General features: G+C 35.4%; 1 protein-coding gene across 1 annotated transcript in view; it reads right to left on the minus strand.

Moving 5' to 3' along the window:
* The window catches only part of PIGK (phosphatidylinositol glycan anchor biosynthesis class K), a 97052-nt gene that overhangs the window by 23561 nt on the left and 47664 nt on the right, over window positions 1-25827 (minus strand). Inside the window, exons 9-10 of the mRNA XM_006146063.3 lie at window positions 22893-23065; window positions 2660-2744 (exon numbers count right to left, since the gene is read on the minus strand). Of these exons, the coding sequence (XP_006146125.1) occupies window positions 2660-2744; window positions 22893-23065 (258 nt within the window). The remainder of the gene's footprint in view (window positions 1-2659; window positions 2745-22892; window positions 23066-25827) is intronic.

The following is a 25827-nucleotide window of genomic DNA, read 5'->3' on the forward strand; positions in this document are numbered from 1 at the left end:
CACACGCACCCGGCGTGAATTTTAAGCCACTGGGTCCGGGACGCAAACCGCAGTCAACTACGTGTGGGAGTCCAGTGACATAGCCATTACGCTAACTGCTGGTTCCCTCCCTGTGTTTTTCTTAATGTACAATCATTTTTTTTAGGACTATTAAAAATGCAGTAAATAATTTGGCATAGAAAATGGCAACAGTGAGAATTCTAACAAGCTTCTGATTGTATAAAACAACTTAAACATCATTCACAAGAAATAAATTACTCGAATAACTGAGATTCACTTCTATTTCTCACATTGCTTCCCATATTAAATCCTCTGTCCCTGCTTTTCCTCCAAAAGCCTCCATCTCTCCTGAAGCTTCGTCACTGTGGATCACCTCTTGCCCTCCCCTACCATCTATGTAAACCGGTCCTGGTTTCTGATATACAGATGGGAGGGGAGAGAGATAAGTGATCCTGACTTTCAAAGTACTATTAAATATACAAAATTAATCCAATAAAATTCATGGAAAATGGAATTAAAATATGAGTTTATTTTAGTGCAAAAGATATGCATAGTTTTTACATAATACACATTCTCCATGAACTTTTTGAAGACCCCCCCCAAACATATTTATCCATTCAAATATATGCACACATAGCACAAGGCAAGATAAAAAGAATATCAAAAAACTCAAGAGTGCCCAGAAAGATAATCAAATAGGATATATTTACATAAGTAAATAACTTCACTTCTGATAGAACTGATACATGCTCCAAAACAGACATAGATAAAGGTATAATGCAAGATTATTCCTCAGAAAAATAGAGGTAGAAGTTATACATTACAGTAATGCTATAACTTAGATATAGTATAAACTTAAAAACTTTTCATCAAATTATCACATATATTTACCTATTCTTTTAGGTAAATTGTTTTCAAATAATCCAATAATCTACTGATAAGGGAACTACTAGCAACATAATTTATATGTTTTTTAAAAAACCACCTTGCCAGGCCAATGGCAACAATCCCTAAATTGAAGTACTGTCAAAAAATAAATAAATAACAAAAGTAATAAAGAGCATGTATTAACAATGCCTTTTCCTGTTTATTCCTTGAGAACATAATTACTTTTCTTCAATTAAAATAAAATAAATTCCTATTATGCAAATTTCTTAAACACTGAAATTCTCTAAGATCAAGTATTACAGAACTGTAATTACAACACTTATAATTCAGTGTTAAAAACCAATACAGTCTCTCACACTGCTGGGAAAAAAAAAAAAAAAAAAAAACATCAAGATCTGAAATTTTTACCAGGGTCAAAAATGTTCATTTTGAAATTCACAGTGTATAATAGCGAAACGCAGCTGTTACATAAGCCAGGTAGTTTATTGCCTCATTCATGCTATAAAAATATTACTGACATTTCATCTGGTCAACCATCTTAAAGGTTAATCTTGTTTCCTCTTTCAGATTTTATTCTAGGTGAACTGTTCCGGGCAGATTCTATTTACCTATTCTGAACAAACCACAAACTGTTTCACTGCTCACTCTTACTGTTAAGGACATATTGACTTGCTGCCTGCTCTGCTGTTTAATTCATTTATGCTGAGAGTCAGGCATGAAGACAGAATTTTAAATGTGACATTTGCAGACTGTTAGGTCATTTAAGCTCTGACAACACTAGGGAATTCCTGACATATGAACTGGACCTGATTACCAAGCACAGATGAGCTTCCCAAAGGGGCAAACTTCTGACCATTTTTTGTAATGTCTCACAGAATTTAAATACTAAATTTTAATGTCAATGAAAAGACATATATAGCCAATGTTGTAAAGTAAAAACCTGTTTTTTTAAATAAACTAAAACTAGTACTTCTAACCAATCTATATCAGCTAAATAAAAACTTCGATTGAAAAAGACAATAGAAAGACTCATGATACTGACTAGGACTCACAAAAAATTTGAGAAATTCTGACATAAAGGCTTTTAATATTTTCTATAATCTCTAAGTTTTGAAAAATCGTCCTCATTTAAAGGCTGTAACTCTAGTCCACAAACCATTTAAAATTATTAGATTCTGGCCCAGCAGGACAGAGGTTATATGCTGTCAAAATTACAGTACAAAGTCTCAGCTTAAATACTTACAATACTGCCTTCTCTAAGATTATAGTTATGTAGAAAGGATGATAGAGTCATTATAATTGGAAATGAACAAATTGCCCACACGACATTTAGAATTATACTCTACAAGGTTTGATAATAGGGTAAGGTGGAGGAAGCAGGGCATGATTGTTTTCTCTTTTTAGTCACTCAAAAAACTATATCAAATGAAATTTTTTCAGTTCTTTTTTACTTTTCACTAAGTACTACATACAATGGTTCAAAATGAAAGTTTTCTGAAATTAAGTTTTGTTAAGTAATGCCCAAAAGATCATTCTGATTTTACTCTGTATTTTATATAACTAAGACTTGGAATGTTACATAGCAAGTACCCTTTTAATACTGTTCTCTGAGTGAGACTTTCAACTGTAATAGATGCAGTCTAAATAAGGAGAGACGGCCTGGAATGCCTTTCAGCTATAGCACACTGATTCTGAAAAACCTAACAAAAGCAATTACTTTTCAGAGATTAAAAATTTCGTTTCTTTCAAAAGAATAAAATGGAAAGCAAACCTGGTGTATTATCTGAGCTACAGGAAGTTGTTCGGCGTATTTCAGAGGTTCTGTTAGTTCCTCATCCATCCAGTCTTCCTTATAACTGGAAAAAAATTGTAAAACATAAAGCTAAATTAAATACTATTGTAAAATCTGGCAAATATTTAAATATACCCAATGTGAAATATATTAAAATACACGAATGTAAGCTTTCAAAATAATCAGTATTAATAATCATTGCAAAAACTACCTAATGAAAATTTTAAATAACATGACTATAAACATATTCAGAATGTATTTAATTGATATGTAACTAAAATTAGCTAACATCACCTTTTGTTCTTAGATCCTGTCTTCCACTCTGAGACTTAAAAATGTTTAGGAACTCTGTCTATAAGGAGTGCTTTTTATTATAACATTTAAAGGTCTTGAAAACCACATTCAAGTCTTATGCTCTAGCTACCCATTCTCTACATCCCAGTCTGTAGTTCTGGCCTATCCAACGACTGGCCACCCCTACAGGGCCTTACACTTCAGGATTATCTTACCTTTCCCATGCTGCTATATCTGTTTGGACCAAACACCAATTCTCTTCTTTGTTTATGCTTCTTTTAAATGAACTAGTTTGTTTATATATCCATCTAGGCACATGCTTTTACCTCCTTGATGATCAAAACTATTCTTTGCATATCCAAAGTTTACCACATAATAAGCAATGTTTGTTGAGTGAACAATAAGTATATGAACAAAACGAAACCTAAAAATTCTGAGATGTTATTTTATTTTTATCTTTACTGTTCTTTTTATTTTTATAGACTCAGACTTCCCAGCCTCCAGTGTGTAGTATAGCAGTGCACGCCATCACAGCTGGGACTTGAGAGGTTACTTTTATATGGAAAATATTTCAAGATCCACATTTATAATGAGATGCAAAGTTGACAGGATGATGGTTAATATGATATAAAATAATAAAGTATGGAAATGAAAAATAAAGTCTGCTCAAATGAAGAAAATTTGATAAAATAACAAAATTTTTAAATTATTGGCCCTTTTAGAAAGAACAAATAAGCATTAAAATAATAAACCCCAAGTATTTCATCTTCTCTTTTCCCCTTTTTCCACAAATGACACATCAACTTATCAACTTAAAAATTAAATATAAAACCCTAAACTTTAGAGTCAGCTGGTGACATAGTGGTTGCAGCAGCTGGATCCCATGTGGCCAACTGCAGTTTGAGTCCCAGATTGGGTGACTTGGAGAGCAAGCTGGGCACATGTGTGTGCATGCCCAGGGTCCCAGGAGGAAGACTGGAGGAGGAGTGATTTCAACATAACGTCTGGGTCCAACCCGAGTGCATTCTCCGTTTCCTTCCCTCTCTCAACCTATTGCAATGAGTGCACATGCCCTACAGGGGCGGGGTGGGGAGGAGGAGCCTAAACTTCAAATTATTTTGAAAAACTAAATGAAACAAGAATGGCCTAAATTTCTAGGGCTGCAGTTAAGGAATTTAATGAGAATTCTGAAATCTCTCAAAAAGAGGCAAATACAAAAATAAAGGCAAAATCTTGCAAATGATTTAAGACTTCTGAGAATTTCTTACCTAGGTAAGAGTTTGTCTATATCTTGCATAATGAGCATAAAAATAATTAATATAGGGAACTTTGAAGATTTTCACAAATAATGAAGAAAAAAAACCACCATCTCAAATAACTGTTTCATAGAGAGAGAAAGTGGAATGGTGACTGCCAAGGGCTAGAAAGAGGGAACGATGTGAAATTTCTGTTTAATGTGTGGAGTTTGTGAGATAAAGAGTGACAGCGGTAATGGTTACACAATAATGTAACTGTACTTAATGCCACCAACTATATATTTAAAAATGGCTAAGATGGGACCAGCATATGGTATAATGCTTACATCAATGGACTCCCATGTCATTGACTTTGGTCGAGCCCCAGACCTGGCAGCTTAAAACATGGAGCGTGTGTGCATGTGTGCCCAAAATCCTGAGAGGAGAATGGGGGAGAAGGGATTGTGGCATGGCCAATCTCCCTGGGAGGTGATTTCTCACTTTCTATCTCAGTATTTCTAGCAAGTACACCCACCCTATAGCAAAAGTCTCTCTCAGGAAAAAAAAAAAAAAAGGCTAAGACAATAAATGTTATGTCATGTATCTATTATGGTTTAAATTGTGTTCCCTCACTCCAAAAGTCACATTTTGAAACTATAACCCCCAGTACTATATTTGTGTGCCTATAACATAATGTGATTATATTTGCAGATAGGGATTTTAAAAAGATACCTAAGGTTAAGTGAGGTCACAGCGGTCAACCCTAGTCAAATATGCCTGGTATCCTTTTAAGAAAAGGAGATTAGGACATGAAGACAAAATAAAAACATGTGAAGACACTAGAGGAAAATGGCCATCTAGAAGCTAAAGAAAGAGGCCTTAAAAGAAATCAATCCTGCCAACACCTGATAGCCTCCAGATTGTGAGGAAGTATATTTATGTTATTTAAGCTAATCGGTCTGTGGTACTTTGTAATAGCAGCCCTAAAAAACTAATATAGTATATTTTACCACAATTAAAAATAAAAATAAATATCCACTGCAAACACACACACACACACACACACACACACACATTGTTTTATAGCATTTCACAACATACAGTTTAAAAATGTTTCCACATTTTTATGTATTACAAAACACATACAGCAACAAAAAAATTGATTATTGAACAGTAATCTTGGGTATCACTATGGTCATAAAGGTGTTTTATTTAATGTTTCATAATAAATGAAAAGGATTACTCATTGTAACTTCTTGAAAATGTTGTTGTATGTTATTACTAAGAAATGTGATGAGGGACAGTCAGTGGCATGATAGTTAAGGTTGCTGTATCCCTCATAGGTGACTGTACCACAGACCCGATGGCTTGAAAGACTTGCTGAGGGTGTATGTACGCATGCCCAAAATCCTGAGAAGAGAATGGAGAAGAAATTGGCCACACGGCATTCCCCGCTTTCTCTGCACATGCACCCTTATAGCAAATTAAAAAAAAAAAAAATTAAGTATGATGAAAAGCTGGTTTCCTTTTTGCTTTTATTGTATTTTCTATTTTTAAATTACTTTTTGAGTTGGAAGCTCGAATGGCCTTTTTTTCCCCTTTCTATTTTAAGGTCTAAAATACTAGGATATATCTCAAAAGTTTATTGCCCCATATCAATTTTCGCAGATATACAGGATACAAGAATCCTTTTAACATGGGAATTCAAATCTATTTTATTTCAGAAACTTTTCACTAAAAATATAAATATTATTGTTGTTCATTTTCCAATGTTTTTCTAATTTAAGGTGTTGCACCAAATACGTTGGATCTTCACTATCCAATTTCTAATTATTTTGATCTCTTACTTCCACATCATTTTCTTGACTCATTTCTATTCTCTTCTCTTACTAACCTTTGTAATATCTATCATCCCATGTAGTTTAGTCTTCATTTCTGAGATGCCTTTTATCTTTTTTCAGTCTCTTTCCAGAGTTCGGTCAGGTCTTGTTTCACACATCTTGTCGTTGTTTGTCCACTTCGATTCTGAGTATTGAATGCCATAATGGCCTTTCATAACAAAATTGCTTTTGTAATGTAGGCTTATTTATGTTCATGTGTTGCATTTCCATTTTTCTGTCTTGTGGTTGTTCTTTCATTTCTCTCCTTTCTTACTATTTTTGCTTTCATTTTTGTGAACGTGTATGTGTATAATTTACTAAGGTTTTCTTTTAATTATCTGTTTCATTCTTACAGTCACTTTGACAGATGCTGGCTTCTTTTTCAGTTGAGGATTATCTGTATTGGCTGTTTCAGGATGAGCCATACCAAACTATCTTGTGATGGGGGAGAAAGGAGGTAAGTTGGCTTATTAGGTTTCTCAGTTCAAGAGCACCCTCTTCTGTGTCTACACTGAAGTGTAGTTTTTTAAACAGTGGTACGTTTTGTCGTGATGGTAAGTTAGAATTTATCTACCATTTATCTAACAGAGCCCTTACCTTGAGCTGTTTACCTCTTTCATTTCACCACCGAAACCCAAAGAGACAACTCCACCTACACTGTATGCCTTGAAAGGTGTTTTTAAACACCTGAAAATCAGTGCTTTCCCAAGACCTGTCACCTACGGTTACCCATATTTCTAAGCCCATCTCTCAAATCACCAGTAGCCAGAGCTCTGATCAACCACAGCCCAATTTTATAGCATAATTCTGACGGAGAAAACTATAAATGCTAACTTAATTTACATGTGGCTGCCATCCTAAGAGAACATGGAACGGTACAGTTCTCATTCTTAAAACCATCCCAGTATTCCTTTTAAACACTGTGGATCCTTTCAGTGACCCTCTAAAAGGATATACTTTTTCCATTATCACTTTCCAAAATCCTTCACTAAAAAGGTCTTAGTGATTCAATAAGGATGTAATATCTGCATGGAAAAAGCTGTGTGTTTCTTTTTTTTTTTTTTTAAGATGTTTTTGTAGAGTGTAATAAATGAGATCTGAATACTCTATGAAAGGATACTGGGTCAAATACAGTACTACTACTCTCAAATGAAAATGAAATTAAAATACCACAGAAACCCTCTTCATAAGTAAATAAAGACTGCTAGCAAATTATGAAGCTTATGAACTTAGTCTTTACAATCCCTGACTCTTTTGAATCTTTTTCTCTTTCATAGATACCTGGAGCCCTCAAAAATCTCCTCCATGCTAGCGAAGCATTTCTGAAATAATATTGTAAAATTATTTACTGTCCATATATAAGGCCATCACTGACTCAAGAGTAAAATTTTTATTCTATAATGCCACACAGAGATCAGAAAATTCATGTATTAAATAACATAGCTTACTGTGAGTTGGTGGTCAAAGAATCTTTCCAAAACACTGAAAATAAACTATCATTACCAACAAAAAAAGAAAGCCAGGAAAGCGGGGATATTGTGCTACGCTAAATGAAAACTAGAAATTAAGAAGATCAATAGTGACTCAAGACATATCCTCTAGAGTAATCCAAAATCATTAGGAAGAAATTCCCTAAACACTAGAAATAGGACTCTGGCCCAACATTTAGTATAACCTCTTGAATATAGTAGCTCAAAACAATTATTTGAAATTAAAAGTACATAATAGGGAAACAAAGTTAATTTATTATAATCTTTCCAAAAAAGAGGATAAAAAAAGATCCACTCATACAATACATTTTTTTAAAGTTCAAGTAGTGGTATAACTAACCACATATCTTGTGCAAGATGTAACTGACAAACCTGGGAACCTATGCCAGTCTTGAAAATTTAAAGATGCTCTAAGAGAAAAGAAAAACTCAAGTTTATTGGTCAACAGGGACAAACACAAAATGTTATTACAACTCTGGAAAGGTCTCAAGAAGATAGGTTGTATGGCAATGAGAAAATAATCTAATACATTGTCTTCGTTGAAATGTGATTCCCCTGCCCAAACTCCCTGCATCACTGTCTTTATAATATCAAAGTAAAGACTTGTGAGAAGATATGAAAACATAACCATGGTTATAAATGTATGTTAAAGATGTACAAGGAAGATGGTGAGCCAGGGAGAGAGATGTAATACAGGATGAGCACAGAAAGTTAATGCCCAGGAGAAGTAAGACTGAATTCATTTGTAGCCCAATTATTGAAAAGCATCTTACTGTCAGCTTGCAATATAGTATAAAAAAATGTATCTATCTGAGACAAAAGATTACTTCCCAAGTAACTCAGTAAAGCTGAGAAATTAAAGTCCCAGAAAATCAAGCTCTAGTTCTCATCTGAAGAACTTTATAAGTAACCACTCACCTGGTAGAAGTCATAGGAGGGCTTCCTAAAAATGAAAGAACCAACTAACTTGTACATATAAGAAAGAGATGAAATACAGGATGAAAACAGAAAGTTAATGCCCAGGAGAAGTAAGACTGAATTCATTTGTAGCCCAATTATTGAAAAGCATCTTACTGTCAGCTTGCAATATAGTATAAAAAAATGTATCTATCTGAGACAAAAGATTACTTCCCAAGTAACTCAGTAAAGCTGAGAAATTAAAGTCCCAGAAAATCAAGCTCTAGTTCTCATCTGAAGAACTTTATAAGTAACCACTCACCTGGTAGAAGTCATAGGAGGGCTTCCTAAAAATGAAAGAACCAACTAACTTGTACATATAAGGAATTGAGTTTGTATAATAAAGGTAATTCTAAATTAGTAGTTGTTGAAGGTTGAAGGTGGACATCAGAAGAAAAACTCAAAATTATACTCTACTCAAAGCTACCAAATCTATCAGGAATTAAATGTGCATTGTTCCAATCATTTCATTATGCTTTATTTCATTTCTCCATGTAAGTTACACTCTGTGTATAAGTCAGCCACTTATTTTTTATTCAAATACAGAAAAGCCAAATATGATCTGTCATTTGTTTCTGTATGTCCAGTGAGCTAAAAATGGATTTTACATTTTAAGTGGCCTAAAAATAAAGTCAAAAGAAGAATATTTCAGAAGTGAAGATAATACAAAATTCAAGTTTCAGTGCTGCACTACAACAGCACAGTTGAGTATTTGCAGTTGAGAATGTATGACCTACAAAGGCTAAAATATTTGCTATCCAACTCTCTAGCAAAAAAGTTTCCCGACTTATGTGCTCCAGTAATTATTCAGAAATCAGCTTCTGAAGTAGGAGACAGGGACCCTAAAAATATAGTTAAGAGTATGGGCCCAAAATGAATCACAAAACAGGTAAATTTTGAGATGGAGGCAGTGGTGGCTCAGTGACTGACCTAGAAAGCATGACCTAGACCTAAAACAATGGCTTTTTACATGCCCCACCACATTCCAGGAAGAAGGTAAGATCATGGTTTTCATGGTGCAAAGCTTTTAGCCAAAGAATCTCCTGACCTTGGTACTCACTCCAAAATTAGGAGAATAATTTGATCCACCCAACATGTGCCTCTCCTTACCAGGAGAGGAATGTATGCACAAGCCCCACCTAGAACTGAAGTCCAGACAAAGCCCTTCCTGACCCACATAAAAACCCCTGGTCTCAGTTATTCCTTGGCAACACATTTTCCAAAACCCCTCCCTTCTTGGGAGCTCTGTTTTTCCTTCCCTCTCCTTTAATAAACTCCCCGCTTTGCTACACCTATTCTCCATGTCCATGATTCTAATTCTTCCTGACCATGGAACAAGAACCCGTGACTCACTACAAGCGTGAGCCTGATCACCTGGGCCCCCACATTCCCGCGTTACTTCTTCATCATAACTTAGGCACATTGAATATTTTGTAGAAACAACTAAACTGCTATCCAAAGTGGCTATTTAATTTATACTGACACCAGAAACCTCTAAATTCCTGGGCCAGCCTCATTGCATGGTGACTAAGGCAGCTACATCCCTCAGGGCTTACTGCATGGTTGGAGTCCTGGACCTGACAGCTTCAAAAACATATCAAGCACATGTGCATGTGTGCCCAAAATCCTAAAAAGAGAATGGAGGAAAAGGGACTGCTGTGTAGTCACCCCCCCGGGAGTGTGTTCTCATATCCCCTCTCTCTGTCTCTGTTTCTCTCCAGCAAGCGTACATGCCCTGTAGCAAAAAAAAATTTAAAAAAATAAAAATCTAAATTTCTCTTCCCTCTCGTTACCACTTAATTTTCTACAAGAAACAGTATCTTACTCTTTTCATTTCCATTTCCCTTTTTAAAACAATTTTAGGGGCTAACAGATGGTATAATGGTTACATCATGGACTCCCATGGAGTCGACTCCAGTTCAAGTCCTGCACCCAGAAGGATTAAAACTCGCACAGGGCACGTGTGTGTGTGCCCAAAATCCCAAGAAGAGAATGGAGGAGAAAGGACTGTAATGTGGTCTTCCCCCCTGGGGAGGAGGAGAGGTGTGATTTCTCATTTTCTGTCCCTGTCTTTCCAGTGAGCACACACATCATATAACAAAAATCTCTATTAAATAAATAAATAAACAAGTAAATAAATACATCTTTTAAATGGTCACTGGACATGAGTTTTCCTTTCTTCCAAACTATTTCTTCTTTGCTTATTTTTCTAGTGGGTTTGTCATAATTGATATGCACACTTACCACACCGTTTAAAGCTATTAAAATTCACAACCCTTGGGGCCAGCCCATGACGTGGTGGGTAAGGTGGCTGGATTCCGCATGACTGACTAAGTGGTTCAAGTCCTGGACACCAAAGCTTGAGAAACTGTGTGCATACCCAAAATCCTGAAAGGATAGAGAAACGTATAAAAAGCAATTGCAGCATGATCGTTCTTCTATCATGAGGTTCTCTCAAGATCATTATCTCTCTCTTCTCTCTCCAGCAAGCACGTGCATCCTCTGACAAAAATTAAAAACTAAAAAGTTTACAATCTTTTACCAAAATAAAGCAAAATGAAAACATCAGAGCACTTTAATATTGGGTTATCAGAAAAGTGATGACATATTTTTCTGTTCTTCTGTGGAAACAAGCATCATCACATTTCTGATGACCCAACAGTAATCACTTCTTATTCTCTCATATAATATTGTTATTAAAAACATTAGTACTTTATCTTACTCCCTTAAATAACATAATTATAAAATACAGTATATTTAATTTATTGCTGAAGCTTACTCACATTTTACCTACTTTTTAGTTCAGCATTCTCATATTGCATTCGAACTTCCCTTCTGACTCATTTTCCTTCTTCAAAAAGTACAACACATTAGTTGTGTTTTACAATAAGTTAAGATGTATTGATACAAAATATTCTCAGCTTTTGTATGTTTGAGATGTTCTGTGTGTGTGTGTGTGCGTGCGTGTGATTTTTCTTTTTTTTTACTTTTTTTTTTTTTAGAGAGGTTTTCGCTATAGGTCGCGTGCGCTCACCAGACAGACAGAGAGAGAAAGAGAGACAGAAAGCGAGAAATCACTCCCCAGGGGGGATGGTCACACCGCAATCCCTTCTCCTCCATTCTCCCCTAGGGATCTTGGGCACGCATGCACACGTGCCCAGCATGAGTTTTAAGTCACCAGGTCCGGGACGTGAACCGCAGTCGACTACGTGGGAGTCCAGCAACATAGCCATTATGCTAACTGCTAGTTCCCTGCGTGTGTGACTCTTTAGTGGTAGTTTAGTTGGTTAATAAATTATAAGCTGACAGTTATTTTCTCTCAGTACTTTATTGAAATTACTCTAGTATTTTTTGGTTCCCACTGTTGCTATTAAGATGCTGTCAAAATAGTAGTTGCTGGGACCAGCATAATGGCTATGTTGCCTGACTCCCATGTGGTCAACAGTGCCTTAACCACTATGCCAACTGTTGGCACCTTGTTTTAATTCCAATGGCCATTTTCACTTCAAATCTGGTAACTCAAAAATCTAATATTCTGGGACCAGCAGCTGGCGTAATGGCTATGTAGCTGGACTCTCATGTAATCAACTGCGGTTCGAGTTCCAGACCCAGTGGCTTAAACTCACACTGGGCACGTGTGCGTGCGTGCCCAAGATCCCAAGAGGAGAATGGAGAAGAAGGGACTGTGGCATGGCCATCCCCCCGGGGGGCGATTTCTCACTTTCTGTCTCTCTGTCTTTGTCTTTCTGGCAAGCACACATCCCCTATAGCAAAAACATCTCCAAAAAAAAAAAAAAATCTAATATTCTTATGGGTCTAATTCTGTGTTTTTTCAACATTGTGGTAGGTGGAATTCTGAAATGGCCATGGTGTTCATGCCCTGTCTAATCTGCTCTCCAAAGCTTAGGCAGAACTAATAGACTTCACTCCTATATTAGGCTGTTATATAATAAAAGTAAGGAATGCTGCAAATTTTTAAAAAATCTAATTACAGTCCCAAATCTGTTCGCATTGAGTTAATCAGAAGGAGACTGTCTCAGGTGGGCTAGACTAAATTAGGCCAGTCATTAAAAAAGACTGGGTTCTTCCTAAAGTCAGAGAGATTCAAAGTGAGGGAGAATTTTCTATAGGCCTTTAAAAAACAAATAACCCTGTGGAGGGAGCTATGGAATTGGACAAGGACTTAATGCGGCTTGAAGGAACTAAGAATGGTTCTTGGCTGGCAGGCAGCAAAGGAAGGAAGGAAGGAGGGAAAGAAGGGAGGGAGGAAGGGAGGGAGAAAGGGAGGGAGGGAGGGAGGAAGGAAGGAAGGAAGGAAGGAAGGGTATGTGTGTGGATCTTAGCCCTAAACATTGCAAATAACTGAATTTTGTTAATAATGGGTATGCTAGAAAGAAGATCTAAACGTCAAATGAGATCACAGCATCAGCTGACATTTTGATTTCAGTTGGTAAGACTCTGGGCAAAAGACCCAGTTAATCCATAACTTGTGATCTACAGATATCGTGAAACAATGAATGGGTATTATTTTATACTGCTAAGTTTATAATAGCCTGTTATACAGCATTAAAAAACTAATACTCTTAAGGTGTCTTATTTTCTCAAATAGTTTGCAATTTAGGATCATAAGCACATATTTGACTAACCTTAATCTATCAGAATTCTGAGAAACCTGAGTTGACTTTGTTTCCATGTGGCTTTTGGTTGCTATCAACCTTGTATCACTTCTAATGAATTTTTCAATTTAAAGCCTCTTGGACCAAGAAGAAAATTACAGCCTTCAATCATGGAAGAATATGACTATGACTACATATTCCTAGAGAAGCTTCTTCCCCCCCGCTCCCCACTTATAGATGAAGCAAATCAGAAGAATTTTCATTTATTTTTTCCAACCTACTCTGAGAATAAACCCTTGAAAGTTGATGGTTATAATGCAGAAGTCTTCAGTCCAACTATTCACAAAAAGTCTTTTGTCCTGATCCTCATACCAAGTCATTCTAACTCACAACTCTATGTTTCAATATCAGTAGTAGATTTCTCTATTGTTAAGCAAAATGCAGCTTCCTATTGAGCATATTGTCTACGAACAGATAAACAGGCCAACCGCAAGGGAAGCCACACAGGCCCCTAAAAAGGCATGTTTATATTCAAGGTGCAACTGGACACATACGGGTTAGACTAAGAAGAAAATTATAACCCCAAACCATGTGAGAGCCCTAAACCAGAAAGATACCAACCACTTTTTCTTTTTATAGTAAATCTAAGCTGGCCTTTGCAAAAAGAAGCAGAGTCTAAGCTTGTGGCTAGCTGATCAGAGAAGGTGCTGTGTTTTTAAATACCAGCTGCTACCATCTAAAAACACTGTAAGAAGTTAAACCTACGTGGCCCCTTCCACCAAATAACAGGGTGCATATCCACCAGGTCTATTTCAATCTGGAAAAAGTCAGTAATGCTATTCATTGAATGGTATTGTTTATCTTACACATCTACATTCTTTACAGCTCAGCTATGTACTTAAAAATGGGGGGTTTTGGGGTAATTTATAGAGCATCTAGGTATTTTATAAAACAAGAATTTTTTAGAAAAATCTAGTCAGCAACAATTCCAAAAGTGAAGTCAATTGATTATTCTTTATTATTAACTTCAAACTACCTCTCTAACTCATTTACATTAACTTCTTGTTCTGGAAAAAGAGAAATGTTACATTTCATCCTAAATTGTGCAGAGTATTCTTCTGTTTAGAAGTATTTCCTTCTAATAAAATTTGAAACTATGAATGTTAAAGATCATAAGTCAAGTTGTATTTTTACTCCTAAGATAAAAAAAGAATTTCTTGTACTTGGTGTTAACTTGCTAACAATTTCATGAACTCTTTCAGTGACATGTACTCTTTATTATCAGAAGTTATTCAATTTCTGGATAGCCAAGGTTTTACTGTACTTAATTTTCAAAGATACAGAAACAAACAAACAAACAAAAAATTGTCCTTAACTCTGAAACCATACAAGACATATTTTAATCATTCTTATGATTATGAAGATACATATAACAGTGCTTTAACGGTCTGAAAAACATCATTATGAAAATAACTTTTTTAAAGTACAAGTTAGAATTTCCTCCACAGATAATATTTTAAATGTATATATCATGCTTATGCAAAACAATTATAACAGTTATAACACTATACATCTTATTATTTCTTGTCTCACCATATAAAAGCAAAGTGCCAAAGACTGTTGTAAAGCATGCAATTCTTTTATTATTATCATTATTATTATTATTACTATTAAAAGACAGGATCTTGTGAGGTCATGATGCTCCTGCCTTAGCCTTTCAGCTGGGAATATCGGCACGTGTACCAGGTATGTCTTAGATGGGGTCTCATTATCCTGCCAAGGCAAACCTTAAGCTCATGATCCTCCTGCTTCAGCCTCCTGAGTTGGCAGGATTGCAGATACATGTCTCTGCACTGTAACTTTAGGCAGGATCTGGAATCTAACTAACCTGGGCCTTCCAGGTGACCCTAAAATGTAGAGCACAGATTCTTAGCAGTGCATGCAAGCAACTAAACCAAAACATGCTATCTCTACATCATCTGATAGAAAACCTAAAATACTACGTTCCTGCTCCATCACTCAATGTATATGGTTCAAATATATATAAATACACATATGTATAAAGAAATAAACATTTAATGGGACCAGCAGTTAGCGTAATGGCTATGTCACTGGACTCCCATGTAGTAGACCGTGGTTCGAGTCCCAGACCCGGTGGCTTAAATTCACGCCTGGCGCATGTGTGTGTGCCCAAGATCCCAAGAGGAGAATAAAGAAGAAGGGATTGCGGCGTGACCATCCCCTGGGGGGTGATTTCTCGCTTTCTGTCTCTCTGTCTGTCTCTGTCTGTCTGGCGAGCGTCAACGCGCCCTATAGTAAAAACCTCTTAAATAAATAAATAAATAAACATTTAAAACATTAGTTATATTAATTTTTAAAAAAGCGAATTTTAACCCCCTTACCAAGTATCTCTAAATCTCTGAGTGACGATATGTCAATAGACCAAACTAAGCAAACAATGTCTATTTCTACTCACAGTTTGAAACAATACTTAATTCTCAGTCAGCATCAACACATAGTGTATCATGTGACAAACTCAGGTATTCTCAGATTATATCATATGAACTATTAATACTTCATAAACTTTTCTTTCACTTTTTGGGACATGATATTAAAAAGTATTAATGTTAGAGACTGATTTCATCACATAAAGAACAGAGAAAGGCTCTCAATGTTGACATTATTAATACAATGAAATCTATTATTCTCATTGAAAAAGGCATAACAATATCAGCTGCACACTTCCTTTAGTGAAAGTACTGTCCAAATAATATATCAAAATTTCATCAAATTAAAAAAAGTATCAAGTCTCAAATACCACTAAGACAACAATTTTGTATATGTGAATTTAAGAATATAAAAGATGAAAAGTAAAAGAGCTAGCTAATGTTGATAGGTTAATATCATTTGCAACTCAAATGAAAATGGACTATAAATTTTTGTTATATCAAGAAACATAATGTTGGAACCAGCAGTTAGCGTAATGGATATGTCGCTGGACTCCCACATAGTCGACCGCGGTTCGCGTCCCGGACCCGGTGGCTTAAAACTCACGCCGGGCATGTGTGCGTGCGTGCCCAAGATCCCAAGAGGAGAATGGAGAAGGGATTGCGGTGTGGCCATCTGGGGGGTGATTTCTCATTTTCTGTCTCTCTGTCTCTGTCTGTGTGGCGAGCGCATGCACCCTATAGTAAAAACCTCTAAAAAAAGAAACATAATGTTTCCCTTTCTCACATAAATATTTAAGATAAGAAGACATGGCCAAAACTGGAAAAAAATTTTTAGTCTCCTACTTTTTCTTATTTTTTCTGAGAAAATTAATTCTGAAATAAAAATTTTTAATTACTTTATAGGAATTTATCTTTTATATTTATAGAGAAATATACTTAAAATAATACTTATTATATCAATTTAATGAAAATTCACACAAGTGACCTTTGATTTTTTTGAGAACCAGTTTAGCTTTAATTTAAAAAAAAACCATGAAATTTCAAATTATTGATTAGTCCTAAGAAAGTAATAATTTTCTAATAAATTTAAACGTTGTGATCCAAAATTGGCATCAGTTACAAAGGATATCGCAAGCAAAGACCTCAGGGTCCTATCCTTTACAACATCCATTTCTCCCCCACAACAGAACCTGCAGAGAGTTGAACCCTAATACAGCATTATGATGTAAGACTAGTCTAGAAGATATGCTACAATAATGAACTAATACTCACAAAATAATTATTAGTAAGATTTTTAAAAACACAAATTAGCACAAAACTCTAAAATAGTGGGGCGGTTTGGATTTCATTATTTATTTTTTATTTAATTTAGTATTATTATTTTTTTAATTCACCAGAGAGGGAGAGAGAATGAGAGAGAAAGTGAGACAGCAAGTCACCAGATCAGGGACTCAAACCATGGTTGACTTTGTGGGAGGTACAGCACCTTAACCACCACATTACCTGCCAGTCCCATGAAACAGTTTTTTTAACTACATAGGTTAAGTCTGAAAAAGCCGGACTAACAATAATCCCTGTCAGAATGGGCATGGCATGGCAGACAGAAATGTAAATCAAGCTATACACACAGAGCTATCATGCACCAGATAAAGATGGCATCACTCTCAATGTAGCTCCGATACTAAGATGACTTTGATGAATTTTAGATGGCACACTTTTAACAAAGCATTGTAAAAGTATGTTCATTAAACATTATCCCCAATCCTCAAAATAATTCTAATGGTAGAGCATAGATCATCCTTTAACAGGTAAAAATAATACCCTAGTCTAAGAGCAATTAGATAATCTGCTTAAAGATACAAGATAAATAGCCAAACCAAAAATTGAATGCACGTCCACTTATTGCCATGTTTTCTTTACTATATACCATGTTGTCTTAAAACTTCCTTCCAGGGTCAGTCTTGTAGCACAGATTCCACATGCCAATAATAATTCAAATCCCAGTCCTGGTGGCTTGCAAAACAAGATGGGTATGTGTACATGCATGACAAAAATCCTGACATGATGGAGAAATGGAGGAAAAAAGTTTGCAGCAAGACCCTGCCCCATGAGGGATGAGCACGCGTGTTCTCTCTCTCTCTCTCCTTATTCTCTCAGAAGTATACACACTCTCTGGCAATTTAAAAAAAAACAGTCCCTTCCAGTGCTATTTGGCAATGCCTCACCTATAGAATGATAACCAGGTAAAAAGCATATGGCAATTTCAACAAAAATTGCAATATCTGGGGGCCAGCAGGTTGCATGGTAGTTGAGGGGCTGAATTCCCGCATGGCTGACTGCAGTTCAATTCCCAAACATAGTTGCTTGCTTTCTTACTTTCCTTATCTCTCTCTCTTTGGTCAAATTTTTAAAAATAATAATAACAAAATTAAACAATTCTTTAAAACAACTGCAACTTCTCAAACAGGATTACAAAATTACATTACTAATATAAATGTCTTCTGTCTCTTGCTTTACCTACCAATTACCAGCTTAAAGTGTTACATATAAATCAATCATTTAAAAGTTGAGGCCATTTTCCCCCACTGTCAATTAGAAATAAGGATTGCTTTGAGAGCCAGACGGCAACATGGTAACAAAACATAATGCTCTGTGAGGCTGCTCCATTTGGGAAGGGTTGCAGTTCACATACTGAGACCTCCCTAGGTATGCCAGGCATGTATATGCACATGATCGAGGGCTGGTTGGGCTGGGATGGATCATGGGTGTCAGGATGGTCGAGGGGATCTCTCTCTTTCTAAGGAAATCAACAAACCTATTTTTTAATAAAGGGAGATTGCTTTATCTTCATTATTTATTAATATATAATTCTCACACACACACATTAAGGTTGTTTTGACGCTTCAGTTTCTTGATGAAATATTTAATAATATGCAAACTAACATCTAAAACTATGTCTGAAGAGTGGTAATTCAAATAAATCCTATAAATTTACCTATAATTCCACATTGCCAGGTTTCTTAAAGCAAAACAGCTTACATATAAAAGGAAATCTTTACCATCCTTTTTAAATCAACAATTCAATATGAAAAGTCTTTCTGTCCTGACAGTTGGCTAAAGAAATAAAATGATTTATTTGAAGATAAAACTTATTTCAATTTCCAACATTTAAAAGAGTTAACTATTCTATATGCACAGATATATACTACTACTGCCATCTTCTGGTAAAACACAATTTCACAATTTCTGTTTATAGTACACAATTCCTCCAGATATGTAATAACTAGTTTTTATTTTAAAAAGCAAAATAGATTATTTAAGCAAATGGCTAAAATGCAATACAAATAGAATTCTAACATTTTTTTTCATTAAGTTCTCTCAATAAAACTTAACATTTATTAAGCACTTTACTATATTTGAGGGACAGAATTAAATAGTTTATAAGCAAAATTGAAATTAATTCTCTTAACTATTGGGTTGTCGGAAAAATCATGATGCATAGAAAAATACGTCGTGACTTTTCCGAGAATCCAATATATGAGGCAGAGTAATCAAGGATGCAGAAACTGGGAACAAAAGAGAGCAAGTAGTTTGTCCAGCATTATAGAACTAATCAATGGCAGATAATCTGTATTCAAATAGGAGCTCACCATTTTCAGTGACCTTGCTTCTGATTATTATGCTATAATATCCCCTATAACATCGGATAATAATCATTAAGATAACCTGCTAACTCATTTAGAATGTTAAGGCTTAATTTAGTGGATTAGAGCAATAATACAATTAGTACAGAGTTCAGGAGGGACATGGAACATAGAAACAATTAAAAAAAAAAAAAAAAAAAAAAACCTTAAGGACACCATGATTTACTTTTCCATGTTTCAGAACTTTATTCCTAAAACAGTCAAATGGATTAACTTCTAAGGATTTTATAAAAGAGATTATTGCATTTTTAGATTTTGCACAATTTAAATTTTGTGTTCTATATATTTAGTGTTTAAATAGAAATTAACTTTGTTTTGATAGCTACTAATCTATATTAGTTGGAAACTACTACTCCAAGTAAGCACATTTACCAGTTTATGTTCACAGATGTTTTATTTATGCAAAGGAATATAGTACCATATTTGCTATACTATTTATATACACTGATTTTTTTTAAGTTTATTTTTTTATTTCACAAGCAAGAGAGAGAAAGAAAGAGAACTCAAGGGGCTAGCAGATGGCATGATAGTTACGTCACTGGACTCCCACGTAGTTAACCGTAGCTTAAACTCTGCAGCTTAAACTCACAACCAGGCACATGTTCGTGCATGCCCAAAATCCCGAGGGGACAATGGAGGAGAGGGGATTGTGGCATGGTCATCTTCCCTATAGGATGACCTCTAGTTTTCTGTCTCTCTGGTCTCTCCAGCAAGCATATGCACGCTATAGCAGAAATCTCTCTAAAAGAATAAAAGAGAATTCCAAACAGGGTCCTGAAGCTATCATCCACCCCAGTCTTTCACCCAGTCCCAGATCACAAGCAAACGTGTTCCTGGCATACTCAGGGCATACTCAGAGAGGTCTCTGGACTTGACCTGTGAACCTTCCCAAAGTAGACTGTCTCTCAAAGCACTGTGTTTTACTACTGTGCTACCACCGGACCCCTACACTGATTTCTTAAATGTTATAAACAAATACAATGCCTTTGTTAATTATAGATAGCAGAATAAATTGCTAAAAAAAAATTCTCATGAAATGATCAACACATTTTGAAACTATAATAAAAACTTTACGTGTATGAAAACTGACAAAATGGATACTTTAATGTCAGTTTTGGTGCCTTATAAATCAAATGACTCTCCTCTAATTTCCAAAATTCCACTTTAATGAATAAGATAGTGGTTACAAACAACATAAAATAAATGGCCAAGTAAGTTGTTTAAGATAATACAGAGTAAGATGAGTGAACTAATTGCTTTGAAAAATATGCTAGTATGTAGAACAATTAAGAGAGAAATCTTCCATTGCTATTTGAGTCATTTTGGTGAATTTTTTTACTCATAAAGTGTCATAATAGTTTCATTTATTGTGAGCAATTTTCAGTGAATCATTTGATCACAAAATTTTATGTCTCTTATAATCAATCTTTTCTAACTCTCAAACAAATGTTACTATTAAATATGTACACTTAACTTTTAATTTCCTAATAAACATTACAAATAGACTTGAGCCTACATGGTCAATTATATAATACATATTATAGAAGGTCCTTTATGTCCTTTACATGTGCGTACAAGTTTTGGAATCAGTTGCCAATTTCTAAAAAAAAAAAAGGATTCCTGGGATTTCCATTGTGATTGAGTTGATCAACACCAGAATCAATAAAATCCCAGAAATAAAGCCAAATAAAAATTAACTGATTGGAGCCAGCAGATGGCGTGGACTCCCACATGGCCAACTGCAGTTCAAGTCCTAGACCTGGTAGCTTGCTTTCTCAATTTCTCCACACTCCCCCGTCCCTCTCTAGTTTAATTTAAATAAATAAGTAAGTTAAATAATTCTTTAAAAAAAAAAAAACTGATCTATTGTATTTCTATATTGAACAACAACAAAAAAAAAAACAGAAAAAAATATAAAAAGGCCATCAAGTGGTATGGTAGTTAAGGTGCTGGACTCTCCCATAGCCAACCATGGTTTGGATTTTGACCTAGTGGCTTGCTTTCTCACTTCCTCTCTCTCTGGTGAGCACACATGTCCTGCAGAAATTTTAAATAATAATAATAATAACAGTTAAATAAAATTAAATAAGCAATTCTTTTTTAAAAAATCATAGAGGAACAAGCAGGTGGCTTGGTGGTTAAGGGTGCTGGACTCCCACATGGCCGACCACAGTTCAAGTCCTGGACCTGGTGGCTTTCTCTCTCTCTCTCTCTCTCTCTCTCTCTCTTTCTCTCTCTCTCTGTCCCCCTCTGGTCAAATTGAAATAAATAAATGAATGAATAAATAAATAAAGTTAAATAAAATAATATTTTTAAAAATCATAGAAAACATTTATTAAATCGCATAAAAAATACTTAGGTTTAAATTGAACAAAAACTGTGGAAAAAATTTACACTGAAAGCTATAAAGCAATGCAGAGATAAATTACAAGATATCTACATAATGGTAGTTTGTTTGTAAATTAGAAGACTTGCTATTGTTAAGCTGTCCATACTCACCAAACTGATATCTATACAGTCAATCCAATACCCATCAAACTCTCAGTGAGTTTTTTTCTTTTCTATTTAGATATTCACAATAGGACTCATAAATATACATGAAAATGCAAAGGACCTAGATTGGTCAAAGAGACTTGAAAAAGAAAAACAAATTCGGGGCCGGCTTCATGGCCTGCCTAGTGGTTGAGATAATATTTCTAGAATCCATATTAAAATTCCAGGATCACATTGGGATTTAATTCTCCTAACGCTTATAAATTAACAATTTTGAAACGACAATGTAAAAATGCAACAACCTGAATAAACCGTATTTATAAACACTAGAGGGTGCTCTGATCCAACAGTGCTTGGTATCTGCTTTGATACCAAAAATAATTGTCTCCTTTTAAAGATTAATTAAGTCTTCAGCACTAATCATTTTTGCTTTTGAATTAATACATCCAGCTAATACAAGAGTCAAAATTCCATTCTTCCAGGACATATTTAAAAGACAAATCACTTTTTGTTGTACAGTTGTCATAAACTTAGTAAAATAATACGAAAGAAAAAAAAGCACAGAAATATAAAAATGGTATATTTCAAGAAAGTTGCTATTAACTAAGCCATTATTTAATCTGAATAAGGTATTTTACCTTTAAAATTATTACAGAGGGGAAAAAAAAAAAGTAACATTATAAAAATTTCCAAAATTCCCATACCCAATCAATTTCTCTCAATCTTTCTTTCTCACAAACAGGCATGTATACATACTCAGTGCTCACTCACACACGATCCACTTCCCAAAAAAGGGAATACAGAAAAGTATGGATGGCCTTTTTAAATGAAGTCTCAGATCCTACTACCAACACCACTACCAACATTGTATTCTGGAGCTTGAATCCTACCTTACCTTGTGATCTTACCTTCTGATGAATATTTATTGATTATGCCCATCAATACGAAAACATACAACCTACATATGTAAACACTGGGTGGAAATATGCAATTTTACTTATAAACACTCACCTTTATCTCTTGATATGTTTCATAAAAATGTACAGATTGTGAGATAAAATATTCTACCTAAATAATAGTTTCAGATGCATACCTGCTTTCCATGATTTCTGAATCCTGTTGCAAACTAATCGTCTCTGTTGTAATTTCCACTTTACGGACACTTCCAAAGAAATCAGTTATCAGGACATTTTTAGGATCCCTTTGAAAGAGATCAGTGCGATGGCCAGGAGTAGATACACACAAACTTTTGGGACATACCTGAAACTGAAAAAATAAAACAAAATTATAAAAACAGTAAATACACATACATGCACATATATATAAATTTTACTAAACCAATGACAGTCCAGCCAGTTGGAGTATATATATTTTTTAAAGAATTATTCATTTAAATTTTTAAGCTTATTATTATTTTTTAATTTGAGCAGGGAGAAACAAAGAGAGAGAAAGCAAGAAAGCAAGTTGCCAAGTCCAGGTCCATGGTTGGCCATATGAGAGTCTAGTACCTCAACCACATTTATTTAATTTTATTTATTCATTTATTTATTTTAATTTTACCAGACACACACACAGAGAGAGAGAGAGAGAGAAAGAGGAAAAGTGAGAAAGCAAGCCACCAGGTCCGGTACTTGAACCACAGTCGGCCACATGGGAGTGTCCAGCGCCTTATCCACCATGCCACCTGCTGGTTCCTCCTGGAGTATATTTTTTTAAGTTCTTCCAAATGAAAAGAAGGTAGTAATTTTGAAGTTTAAAGTTTCATTCACACTGCAATGTTTGGCATTATATAAAAAACTATACAGATACTAGAATCATCATAAAATGAAAATTAACCAGGGAGAGGGAAAAGTCACTGTCTTGAATCATAAGCTACAAAGTGTATTTTGAACTCTTAAACCCATTCACATACAACACTATGATGAATGAAAAGAAACCCAAGGCACATACACACTCTAGTGCCCCAAACAATACCATATGAAAACCACAACTTCACTGTTATACAGATGTCATAAAAGTGTTTGTGTTAACCTTATCCTGATATTCTACATGAGTTAATTATCAAAGAAAAACACATATTTGTTCATTCATAAATGCATAAAAAGTATCTAGTAGATACAGTTCATACCATTACCAGTTCAAACTATTACCATCCAAAGATTGATAAGACATTGATATGGTCTGGATAATGGTTTGTCCCTGAAAGGCTCATGTTTTGGAATTAGAGCCCCAAGTGTAATGGTAGTGGGAGGTGGTAAGACATTTTAGAGCTGAAGCATAGTGCAGTGAGTGGATCAGAGGCATCACTTCCATGAAGAAGTTAAAGTTTCACAGACCAAGCGAGTTCTAGCTCTCGTGAGGAGTTAGTTCTTATAGGAGTGGATTATTATATAAGGAAGATGGTATCACCCGGTCTCCACCTCTTTACACACACCTGCCATCTTCTCTGCTTCTGTTGGCCATGTTGTGTTGTCAGCCTCGTGACCACTGTAAGTCAAAATAAACTGCTAGTCTTGAGACCAGCAGTTAATGTAATGGCTATGTCGCTGGATTCCCACATGATCGACTGCAGTTTGAGTCCCAGACCCAGCAGCTTAAACTCACAATGGGCGTGTGTGTGTGCGTGCTCAAGATCCCAAGAGGAGAATGGAGGAGAAGGGATTGCAGCGTGGCTATCCCCCCTGGGGGGGAGGGGTGATTTCTCACTTTCTGTCTCTCTGTCTGTCTCTGTCTTTCTGGCGAGCGCACGTGCCCTATAGCAAAAACCTCTCCAAAAACAGAAAAAAACATAATAATAATAAAAAAAAACCTGCTAGTCTTTATGCATCACTCAGTCTCAGTTACTTCTGTAATTAACACAATAGCAGACAGATATGGTCTTGTCTTCAAGGCTTTAAGTCCAGTTAGGGATGAATAAACGTAAAATAGAAAAAAGATAAGGGGTCCACTTTGAAAAATGACAAATTTTATTTATTTAATTTTATTTATTCATTTATTTATTTTAATTTTACCAGACACACACACAGAGAGAGAGAGAGAGAGAAAGAGGAAAAGTGAGAAAGCAAGCCACCAGGTCCGGTACTTGAACCACAGTCGGCCACATGGGAGTGTCCAGCGCCTTATCCACCATGCCACCTGCTGGTTCCTCCTGGAGTATATTTTTTTAAGTTCTTCCAAATGAAAAGAAGGTAGTAATTTTGAAGTTTAAAGTTTCATTCACACTGCAATGTTTGGCATTATATAAAAAACTATACAGATACTAGAATCATCATAAAATGAAAATTAACCAGGGAGAGGGAAAAGTCACTGTCTTGAATCATAAGCTACAAAGTGTATTTTGAACTCTTAAACCCATTCACATACAACACTATGATGAATGAAAAGAAACCCAAGGCACATACACACTCTAGTGCCCCAAACAATACCATATGAAAACCACAACTTCACTGTTATACAGATGTCATAAAAGTGTTTGTGTTAACCTTATCCTGATATTCTACATGAGTTAATTATCAAAGAAAAACACATATTTGTTCATTCATAAATGCATAAAAAGTATCTAGTAGATACAGTTCATACCATTACCAGTTCAAACTATTACCATCCAAAGATTGATAAGACATTGATATGGTCTGGATAATGGTTTGTCCCTGAAAGGCTCATGTTTTGGAATTAGAGCCCCAAGTGTAATGGTAGTGGGAGGTGGTAAGACATTTTAGAGCTGAAGCATAGTGCAGTGAGTGGATCAGAGGCATCACTTCCATGAAGAAGTTAAAGTTTCACAGACCAAGCGAGTTCTAGCTCTCGTGAGGAGTTAGTTCTTATAGGAGTGGATTATTATATAAGGAAGATGGTATCACCCGGTCTCCACCTCTTTACACACACCTGCCATCTTCTCTGCTTCTGTTGGCCATGTTGTGTTGTCAGCCTCGTGACCACTGTAAGTCAAAATAAACTGCTAGTCTTGAGACCAGCAGTTAATGTAATGGCTATGTCGCTGGATTCCCACATGATCGACTGCAGTTTGA

Source organism: Tupaia chinensis, unplaced genomic scaffold (genome assembly GCF_000334495.1).
Source record: "Tupaia chinensis unplaced genomic scaffold, TupChi_1.0 Scaffold000164_1, whole genome shotgun sequence".
Classification (NCBI taxonomy): Eukaryota; Metazoa; Chordata; class Mammalia; order Scandentia; family Tupaiidae; genus Tupaia; species Tupaia belangeri.